Here is an 11,380-nt window from a genome sequence, read left to right on the forward strand (position 1 = left end):
GTAAAGAATAGTGCCCACCGAGCTTGTCTAGGATTAAGCCTCCGGGCCGATTCTAGGAAAACCAGATTTTTGTGATCCGTAAGGACCGTTACCTGGTGTCTGGCCCCCTCCAGGAAGTGCCGCCACTCTTCAAAAGCCCATTTAATGGCTAGAAGTTCGCGGTTGCCAATATCATAGTTACTCTCCGTGGGCGAAAACTTCCTAGAGAAGTAAGCACAGGGGCGGAGATGGGTGAGGGAGCTGGTACCCTGGGACAAGACGGCCCCCACTCCCACCTCGGATGCGTCAACCTCCACAATAAATGGCTCCTCTTGGTTGGGCTGAATCAGCACGGGGGCCGAGATAAAGCACTTCTTGAGGGTCTCAAAGGCCTGGACGGCCTCAGGGGGCCAATGGAGGACATCAGCACCCTTGCGAGTAAGGTCCGTAAGAGGCTTAGCGACGACCGAGAAGTTGGCAATAAATCTCCTGTAATAGTTGGCGAACCCTAAAAAACACTGTAACGCCTTAAGGGAGGCAGGTTGGACCCATTCCGCCACAGCCTGAACCTTGGCAGGGTCCATGCGGAATTCATGAGGAGTGAGGATTTGCCCTAAAAATGGTATCTCCTGTACCCCAAAGACACATTTTTCAGTTTTAGCAAACAGATAATTCTCCCGAAGGACCTGGAGCACCTTCCTGACATGCTCCACGTGGGAGGACCAGTCCTTGGAAAACACCAGTATGTCATCAAGGTACACAACAAGAAAATTACCCAGGTAATCTCTCAGGATTTCATTAATAAAATTCTGGAAGACAGTAGGGGCATTACACAACCCAAAGGGCATGACCAGGTATTCGAAATGACCCTCGGGTGTGTTGAACGCCGTTTTCCACTCATCCCCCTCTTTGATGCGGATAAGGTTATATGCCCCCCGTAGATCGAACTTAGAAAACCATTGGGCTCCCTGAACCTGATTAAAAAGATCCGGAATCAAAGGAAGTGGGTACTGGTTCCTTACGGTGACCTTATTCAGGTTACGATAATCAATGCACGGCCTAAGACCACCATCCTTCTTCCCCACGAAGAAGAAGCCAGCACCTACAGGAGAAGTCGAGGGGCGAATGAAACCCTTGGCCAGGCATTCTTGGATATACACCCTCATAGCTTCACGTTCAGGACATGAAAGATTAAATATCCTACCCTTAGGAAGCTTGGCACCAGGCACCAAATCGATGGCGCAATCGTAATCTCTATGGGGGGGCAACACCTCGGAGGCCTCCTTAGAAAACACATCGGCGAAGTCCTGAACAAACTCAGGAAGCGTGTTTACCTCCTCCCGGGGAGAAATAGAGTTAACAGAAAGACATGACATAAGACATTCACTACCCCATTTGGTAAGCTCCTCAGTATTCCAATCAAACGTGGGATTATGCAACTGCAACCAGGGAAGACCTAATACCTGATCAGACGATAATCCCTGCATCACCAGTACAGAGCACTGCTCCAAATGCATGGAGCCAACCAGGAGTTCCAAAACAGGAGTATGCTGAGTAAAATAACCATTAGCAAGGGGAGTTGAGTCGATACCTACTACAGGGATAGGATAAGGTAAATCAATAAAAGGCATCTTTAGAGACATAGCAAATTCCACAGACATGATATTAGCAGATGAGCCAGAATCCACGAAAGCACTGCCCGTGGCAGACCGGCCAGCAAACGAGACCTGAAAGGGAAGCAAAATTTTATTGCGTTTCACATTAACGGGAAATACCTGTGCGCCCAAGTGACCTCCCCGATGATCACTTAGGCGCGGAAGTTTTCCGGCTTTTTATTCTTGCACCTGGGACAGGTGTTCAGTAGATGCTTGTCATCCCCACAGTAGAAGCAGAGACCATTCATTCTGCGAAACTCCCTACGTTGTCGAGGGGACATGGAGGCCCCGAGTTGCATAGGTACCTCCGAGTCCTCCGTGGAGGGGCGAGGGGACGGGACCTCGGGGGGGATCGCAGAAAAGTCAGAGGGGAGCACATTGAAACGTTCAAGCTGACGTTCCCTGAGACGTCGGTCAAGTCGTACTGCTAGGGCCATAACCTGGTCAAGGGAGTCAGAAGAGGGGTAGCTAACCAGCAGATCCTTCAGGGCGTCCGATAATCCTAACCTAAACTGGCACCTTAGGGCCGGATCGTTCCACCGAGAAGCTACGCACCACTTTCTAAAATCAGAACAGTATTCCTCAACCGGTCTCCTACCCTGACGTAAGGTCACCAGCTGACTCTCGGCTAAAGCAGTCCTGTCAGTCTCGTCGTAAATGAGTCCGAGGGCAGAGAAAAAACGATCAACAGAGGAAAGTTCAGGGGCGTCAGGAGCCAAGGAGAAGGCCCACTCTTGGGGCCCTTCCTGGAGTCGGGATATGATGATACCCACCCGCTGGTTCTCGGAACCTGAGGAGTGGGGTTTTAGGCGGAAATACAGTCTGCAACTCTCCCGGAAGGAGAGAAACATCTTACGGTCCCCTGAGAACCGGTCAGGTAACTTGAGGTCGGGTTCTAGAGGTGAGGTGAGGGGTACTACTAAGGCAGCGTCACCCTGGTTGACCCTCTGAGCCAGGGCCTGGACCTGTAGGGAGAGGCCCTGCATCTACTGGGTCAGGGTCTCAAGGGGGTCCATGATAGCGTCAGCGTAGGAGAATGGTAGACTAGGTATGGGCTTGTAATTATGTAATGGCAGGAAGGAGGTGAAGGGAAAGTGAGCCCTAATCTACCCACTGCCCTGTCCCTGCCTACTTGCAACGACCCGCCCTAGGCGACGGGGTACAACTGGGCGGCGGTCCCTACGCTGTCTAAGTGCACGGGAGAACAAACAGGGAACACGCAAGGGAAGGGGCAGTAGCCCACGGAACGCCGCGAGGAAACGGAGCGGTGAACGAATAGTCAGGACCAGGATGAAGTGGAGTATACCAACGTGAGCACGGAGAAGGAAGCAAGCCAGGGGCAAAGCGAAGCAGGTAAAGCGGAACTGCAGCAAGGCAGAAGCACGGCAGAAGCAGGCTGGAGCAAGCAGCAGTGGGGCCAGGAATCCAGAAGAATTACAAGCACTGAGGAAGAGAACACGGCAGGTAATAAACGACAGGGGGCGGAGCTAACTCCGACTGACCAGGCCGCGATAGGCTCTCCCACTCCTGAGCCTGCCACCCTGGTTGGTGGGAGACGGTGTCAGTCTAACAGGTCTGGCCTCAGGTGTGGATTGATTAATCCCAGGAGTATACCTAGACGTAGTACCTGGCAGATCCCTAACAACGTGAGGTTAAAGAATTTTCAGCAGTAGACCCTGAAATTTCACAGTTGAGAAAATGTATAAGGCAAGATTCATTGAGTCATTGTAATCATGACTATCAAAGGGTTAAACATGAGCTTACTATTGCAGGACAATTAATTCTGCGAGGAAACCGTATCCTGATGCATCAAAATTACAAAGACAAACTCTACAATTAGCCTATGGGAGACATCAAGGCATTGCACGCACCAAACAACGGGTATGTATGTAAGGGTATGTACACACGCAGTGACCAAAAACGTCTCAGAAAATACGGAGATGTTTTCAGGTGAAAACAGGTCCTGATTTTCAGAAGTTTTTTTAACAACTTTTTCACAGCGTTTTTTACGGCCGTTTTTGGAGCTGTTTTTCAATGAAGTCAATGAAAAACGCCTCCAAAAATGTCCCAAGAAGTGTCCTGCACTTCTTTTGACGAGCCATCATTTTACGCGCCGTATTTTGACAGCGGCGCGTAAAATAAAGGCTTGTGGGAACAGAACATTGTAATTCCCATTGAAAGCAATGGCCAGATATTTGTAGTCGTATTAAGAGCGTTATTTCAGGCGTAAATCGAGGCGTAAAATGCCCGAATTATGCCTGAAAACAGTGCGTGTGAACATACCCTAAGGGGGTCGAATACTGTACTTCCCCTTACGTAAAAGAACTTATTATTAAGTCTGTTCCATTGTCTATTTGATTTGCGCCTTGTATGTATTGCATGTGTAATAAATTATTTTGGCCACTAGATGGTTCTATACTGGCAGGAAGAGATAGAAAGGAGGAAGTGATGTGCAGTGCAGTGTGACTGGAGAAAGACTGAGAGGGGCCTTCCCTGAATGTGTGAACAAGGAGGCCCCCAAACACTGACACCATGGAGTAAGCGGGTGAGCTGTAATATACACACGTGGCAAGGGCTGGAGTGAGGGACCTGAAAACCATGAGTACTGAGTGGTGCTGTACAACTAGGTCCGAGTAATAACATGGAGATTCAAGCCAGTTTATGGAACATATGGAATGGTGAGCAGTAAAGACTTGTCCTCCCCTTTTGATAGCCAAGGACTGTTCTCCTGAGGACATGAGTGAAGTAAATGGCAACCCGGATCACAGATAAGGTGTCACGTTGGGCACGTGGACCCACTGGGCCGTACCGCCTTGACGGTATGGCAGCTGGCCAACAGGACACAGGTCATAGTTCGTATAGTGTACCTGTGGTAGCTCAGACAGTAGCAAGACAGGCTCGGCTGGGACTAGGCAGCAGGCAGGCTCCAGGCGTGGTGTAGCAAAACAGACGTGGTATACAGCACAGCATGACTTCAGCTCAACACGGTACTTGACCAGGATAGCACGGGATACAGGTAGCAGGAACGGGAAACACTGGGAACTGGGAAGCACTAGGAGACCATTTGCTTAGACAGACCAGGGTATGACAACAATGCTCAGGCATTGCAGGGAGGGGCACACCCCTTCTTATAGCCCAGGGTGCTCCGGGACCAATCGGCTCAATCTCCCACCTGTGTGCGCTTTGGCTCCTTAAGTCTGGAGTGAGCTCGCCAGCGCACCCTGGTGGTCACTGTGGAACAGGACGGCCGCATGTGCAGACATCTCTGGAGAGAAGGGCGTCAACTGGATGGAAGGAGTTCATGGTCAGCGACCACGGATGTTACATAAGGGTGTGTGTGCAGTGCCTAGATATGCCAGGTGGGGCGGGAGCCAACAAGGACTATAAATACTTGGATTGCTAAACAGAGCATAAGCCGCGGAGTACTGCTTGAACTGTATGCCAGACGGGGCGGGAGCCGTCAAGGGCTGTAAAAAGCCGGATTGCCAAGCGGGGCGGGATCCACTGAATAGGCCTAAGTGGTCGATTGCCAGGTGGGGCAGGAGCCATCAAGGGCTGTAAGCACCCGGATTGCCAAGCGGGGCAGGAGCCGCTGAATAGACATAAGTGCTGGATTGCCATGCGGGGCACAAGCCGTCAACGGCTGGTAATGACCAGGTTGTCATAATCACCATCGTATATAGTTGCAAACCAGACTTGATAAGTTAGCCACGTGCGACTGCGGTCCCCCCCCCCCCCCATGCACCCTCTAACGTGAGGAAGTTTGGTAGCCAGGAATTAATAAGAATGTAGAACTTATGGTCTCCTCGTATCGAGCCTGTCAGCTGGTGGGCAGCAGACCCAAACCAGAACCAGTCACACCTACAGTTTTACCTAACGGCCCATGGCAAGAGCTGGCTATTCATCTGTGTGATATCCCATCTGGGCACCACCTTTTAGTAGTTGTGGATTATTATTCACGTTGGCAAGAGGTAATAATTCTCACTAAAGCAACTTCGTCAACTGTAATTGATGGGCTGGAACGCAGTGGCGTAGGTATAGAGGTGCAGTGGTCGCAGTTGCCAACAGGGCCCCCACTGCCACACAGCGCGGTAATGATTTAATAAATGCTCCGGCGCTTCCTGGTTATGGGCCAGTTTCCTTATACGTCACGGACACATGGTACATTCAGTGTATCATGTGACCGTGACGTCACATGAGGGGCGTTCCAGCCAGCATGGAAGAGCCGATGCGGAAGATCCTGCAAGACTCCAGGTGAGCTGCAGAGGGGGCTCGTGTGAAGACCTCCGGGGGGTCACGAGTCACCCACCGAGGTCCATTCAATGCTGGAGCAAGAAGTTGACGGCTCCTTGCTCCAGCATTCACTATGCGCCAGTCTGCGCCGAGTCATTCATTGCACAGACCAAAGGAGGAGAAGGATCCTCCACCCGGCATGGGAACGGGGATAGGTAAGTACTTTTATTAATTTTCTTTTATGCACATATGGCTGAATTATACTCCATGGGGGGCTGATATGGCGGGGCATTATACTGTATAGGGGGCTGATATGGGGGCATTATACTGTATGGGGGGCATTATGCTGTATGGGGGGCTGATATGGGGGGCATTATACTGTATGGGGGGCATTATGCTGTATGGGGAGGTGATATGGGGGGCATTATAATGTATGGGGAGCTGATATGGATGGGCATTATACTGTATGGGGAGCTGATATGGGGGGCATTATACTGTATGGGGAGCTGATATGGGGGGCATTATACTGTATGGGGAGCTGATATGGAGGGCATTATACTGTATGGGGAGCTGATATGGGGGCATTATACTCTATGGGTAGCTGCTATGGGGGCATTATACCGTGGGGGCTGATATGGGGAGCTTTATACTGTGTGGGGCAGCTATGGGGGCATTATGCTGTATGGGGTGTATTATACTGTGTGGGCAGCTATGGGGGGCATTATACTGTATGGGTAGCTTATATGGGGAGCATTATTCTGTGTGGGGCAGCTATGGGGGCATTATACTCTATGGGGGGGCATTATACTGTGTGGGCAGCTATGGGGGCATTATACTGTATGGGGGCATTATACTGTGTGGAGGCAGCTATGGGGGCATTATACTGTGTGGGGGGAAGCTATGGGGGCATTATACAGTGTGGGGGCATTATACTGTGGAGGCAGCTATGGAGGGCATTATACTGTGGGAGCATCCATGGGGGCTGTTGGGAAAGGCGGCTGGGCATAGGCACGTGCAGGGGTCTGGTGGTGTTTGGGAGGGGTAGCCCAAGCTGAATTCTTGCACCAGGGCCCATGATCTTTAGCTACGCCCCTGCTGGAACGTATCTTTGCTTCTCATGGTTTGCCTCAGCTGAGTGTAAGGGTATGTTCACACAGCCTATTTTCAGACGTAATTCGGGCGTTTTACGCCTCGAATTATGCCTGAAAAGACGGCTCCATTACGCCTGCAAACATCTTCCCATTGCTTGCAATGGGTTTTACGATGTTCTGTTCAGACGAGGTGTAATTTTACGCGTCGCTGTCAAAAGACGGCGCATAAAAATACGCCCGCGTCAAAGAAGTTGCACGTTTTTGGAGCTGTTTTTCATTGACTCCATTGAAAAACAGCTCCAATAACGTCTGTAAAAGACGCCGCGAAAAACGCAAGTACTTGCAAAAACATCTGAAAATCAGGAGCTGTTTTCCCTTGCAAACAGCTCCGTATTTTCAGACGTTTTTGGTTAGGCGTGTGAACATACCCTTATGTATTAAAGGAAAAAAGAGGCACTCAGGTGGTTCTGGAGGATTCGGATGGCAGCACAATAATGTGGAATTCATCTTTTGTCAATTAATTTGTTGAGCCAGAAACCCAAGTGATGGATGATTGTGAACCAGCCACAAGTAGCAGTGGTACTCCTGATACCTCTGACACCACCGCACAAACATCCACATCAGAACCACCAAGAGACAAGCGAGCAACAAAGCCATCTCCATACCTTAAGTACTATGTGTATGGACAAGAGTTTAGAATCTAACATGTTATTTGTTTCATTGTACAATTTATTTCACATGTGCAACCTGTTATAACCATTGAGAAATTTTTCATGTTAATTAGGCTTTTCTTCAAGGAAAGGAGGGGTTGTAGCATATCTGGGGCATTAATGTGTTAAATTTCTGTCTGCATATTGTTACAATGTTATATGACTTGACCCAGAGTGCTGGGTGTGGTCAGTCATCAGTCAGTGTATTGCCTAGCTCAGGGGTCTCAAGCATGCGGAATTCCCTGACATCGCTTTCCATATATGGACAGTGTGTCAGGGTCTTCCCCAGAGTGGAGTCCCGAGCAGAGCGCTAGTACAGGCTCTGCTCCGGGACTCTGAGGAATTCCCTGACATCGCTGTACATATATGGACAGTGTGTCAGGGTCTTCCCCAGAGTGGAGTCCCGAGCAGAGCGCTAGTACAGGCTCTGCTCCGGGACTCTGAGGAATTCCCTGACATCGCTGTACATATATGGACAGTGTGTCAGGGTCTTCCCCAGAGCGGAGACCCGGGTAGTGTGCTAGTATCGGCTCTGCTCCGGGACTCTGTCGAATTCCCTGACATCAGTGTCCATGTTTGGACACGCAATGTCTGGGGCTTCCCCAGAGCCGGAGTCGAGTGCAGAGCTCTAGTACAGGCTCTGCTCCGGGACTCTGTGGAATTCCCTGACATCACTGTCCATACATCGACAATAATGTCAGGGGCTACCCCAGAGCAGAAGTCCCAGTGATGTCAGGACCACAGCTGGAGTCCCAGGAAGAGCCTACTAGCGCTCTGCCCGGGACTCCAGCTCTGGGGTTGCCCCTGACATCTCTGTCCATATATAGACTCTGCGGCAGCATCTACAGAGGGCACTGCGGCAGCATTCACAGAGGGCACTGCGGCAGCATCCAAAGAGGGCACTGCGGCAGCATCCACAGACGGCACTGCGGCAGCATCCACAGAGGGCACTGCGGCAGCATCTACAGAGGGCACTGCGGCAGCATCCACAGAGGGCACTGTGGCAGCATCTACAGAGGACTCTGTGGCAGCATCTACAGAGGACTCTGGGGCAGCATCTACAGAGGGCACTGCGGCAGTATCTACAGTGGGCACTGCGGCAGCATCTACAGAGGGCACTGTGGCAGCATCTACAGAGGGCACTGTGGCACTATCTAAAAAGGGACTGCACAATCTTGACATGTGTGTCTGCCAAACGCTGCCAAATGAGCCGCCGGACTGCATTTAGCGACACTTAAACTGGATTGTTGAAATAAGCACGTGGAAAAATACCTTTTGACAGCGACGTTTAAAATTACAGGTTGTTGGCACTGTACGTCGGCAAACCCATTGAAATGAATGGGCAGATGTTTGCCGACGTATTTGAGCCGTGTTTTCAGGCGTAATTCGAGGCGTAAAACGCCTCGTTTACGCCTGAAAATAGGTCGTGTGAACCCAGCATTAGGGTATGTTCACACGCTTAACAAAAAACGTCCTCAGTTTTTGAAGCTGAAAATGAAGCTTCTTAAGGCTATGTTCACACAGAGTTTTTTGACACGGAAACCGTGCCGCAAAACTCGTCAAAAACGGCCCGAAAATGCCTCCCATTGATTTCAATAGGAGGCGGTGGCGTCTTTTTCCCGCGAGCGGTAAAACCGTCTCGCAGAAGAAAGAAGGGACATGCCCTATCTTCGGGCGTTTACACGTCTGACCTCCCATTGACATCAATGGGAGGCAGAGAAAGCGTATTTCGCTGCGTTTTATGCCCGCGGCCGCTCAATGGCCACGGGTGAAAACCGCTGCGAAAATCGACGTGCAGGGTGAGGAAAATCTGCCTCAAACAAGGCTGTGTTCACACTAAGTTTTGCAAACATACTTTTGACTGCTGTTGCGCGAATAACTCACAAATAATAACTTGCGCGAATAATAAGTGCTTCCGTGTGGTGCGCGTGATTTTCACTCACCCATTGACTTCAATGGGTCTTATGGTGTTCTGTGCAGACGGGCTTTTTTTTTACGCGCTGCTGTCAAAAGACGGCGCGTAAAAAGACAGCCGCCTCAAAGAAGTGCAGGTCACTTCTTGGAACGTAATTGGAGCCGTTTTTCATTGACTCCATTGAAAAACAGCTCCAATTACATCCGTAATGGACGCCGCGAAAAACGCGTGCACTTGCAAAAACGTCTGAAATTCAGGAGCTGTTTTCGCCTGAAAACAGCTCTGTCATTTCAGGTATAGTTTGCGTGTGAACATACCCTAACATTTTTGATGCAGGTTTTACCTCCACATTGAATTCAATAGAGAAAACCCGCAACAGAAAAGCAACGAAAACGCAGCATAAATTGACATGCTGTGGATTTAAAATCTGCACCGCATTTAAATTTATGAACTTTTTCGCTGCTTTTTCTTTCCCACGGCGTGGGCATGAGGTTTTCTGAATCTCATTCACTTTGCTGCTATTGTAAACGCTGCAGAATTCCGTTGCAGAAATTCTGCAGCGTTTATGCTACATGGGAACCCGGCCTTAATCAGCAGGATGCCTTTACTGCCTGACTGTTTATCTCTGCTCAGTCTTCTGATTCTGGTCTTGTGAAATTTCATATTATATTGCAGTTCTGTGCTGAACAAGTGCTGTAGTATCAGATGTTTTCAATGATTGTATGCTGGATTAAAGGAATTTGACTGAACTAATGATCTTGTTTTTTTCTGTTTTTGCAGATTGCAATGTAGCAAAGCACCAGGAAGGATCCGTGTTAATCTTTGCTTGCCTACCTATCCTGGCTACATTATATGTTATTGTATCTGAAATATGAATATTCAAATCCCAACAGCATGAGTTCTATAATATTTTGTTTGTTATGAAGTTGTTACAAAATAATATTGTAAGAAAATAAAGTGCTATAGTGTTATACATATGCACCCTTGAGTTGGCATCCCATTACCATATGCAACTTAAATGATGTCCAGGGAGTTCTTGCTCCCCCCAGTGGCATCAGTACAGTGCTGCTTCGGTGCCGCTTTTGCGTGCATTTTGTTTTTTGCCAAAAAGGTACAATCACCCCCTTTGCGACATACACACATAAATGCTGTGGCAGATTATTTACATGACTTTTTTGGAATACACTCAGTGCCCTCGTTGTGCAAACCACTGTGCCCTAACTGAAGAGTTCCCACAAGTAACTACTCAGCAACTGTAGTAGTAGTTCTCCCATAGTGCCCCTATTAATGCCAGCCACATTAACCTTATAAGTGCCATGCACAGTGTTGCCATAATGGTGACAGCACAAGTATCCCCTTAACAGCAGGAGCAACAATATCTGATTGTTAGGAGAATTTTCCATTCTTAGAAAAAAAAAATCAAGGATTCATCTGAATAAGTTGTGAGGCGCTTCTTTTATTCTTTCTGCAAGGAGACAAGTGGCAGATCAGTGGCAAGTCTGAGCTTCAGCACATAAGCTCTGGTTTATATAGGCTTTAACCACAACCAGGTGACATTTTGCACATGACAGTGAGTATCTTACACAAAATACTAGTCTAATGCAGTTTTGCTTCATATAGCATATTTTGACACTTAAAACTGAAACTGGGATAAAGTTGAACTTCCTTAAATTCCATCTGTCTTTATTGAGAAATCCATCTGTCCCAAACTTGAAAGCAAAGCATATTTAACACTTTATCAGCTAAAACATTTCCTGAGCTCTGCATAGCTCAGTGTATATTTAATTTAATTGCATC

General features: G+C 48.8%; 1 protein-coding gene across 6 annotated transcripts in view; it reads left to right on the top strand.

Annotated features, from left to right (window-relative positions):
- LOC142749896 (disintegrin and metalloproteinase domain-containing protein 9-like) overlaps positions 1-10,560 on the top strand; it is a 146,690-nt gene extending 136,130 nt beyond the window's left edge. For 3 of the 6 annotated variants that reach the window (XM_075858461.1, XM_075858465.1, XM_075858462.1), the window contains one exon: positions 10,364-10,560. In XM_075858461.1, coding sequence (XP_075714576.1) covers positions 10,364-10,458 — 95 coding nt within the window. In that variant the 3' untranslated portion in view covers positions 10,459-10,560. Of the gene's footprint in view, positions 1-3,406; positions 3,516-10,363 lie in introns of those variants that run through there. The other 3 variants (XM_075858463.1, XR_012882501.1, XR_012882502.1) reach the window with 3 other exon arrangements.
- Positions 10,561-11,380: the final 820 nt, after the last annotated feature.

This window comes from Rhinoderma darwinii, chromosome 3, assembly GCF_050947455.1.
Source record: "Rhinoderma darwinii isolate aRhiDar2 chromosome 3, aRhiDar2.hap1, whole genome shotgun sequence".
Taxonomy (NCBI): domain Eukaryota; kingdom Metazoa; phylum Chordata; class Amphibia; order Anura; family Rhinodermatidae; genus Rhinoderma; species Rhinoderma darwinii.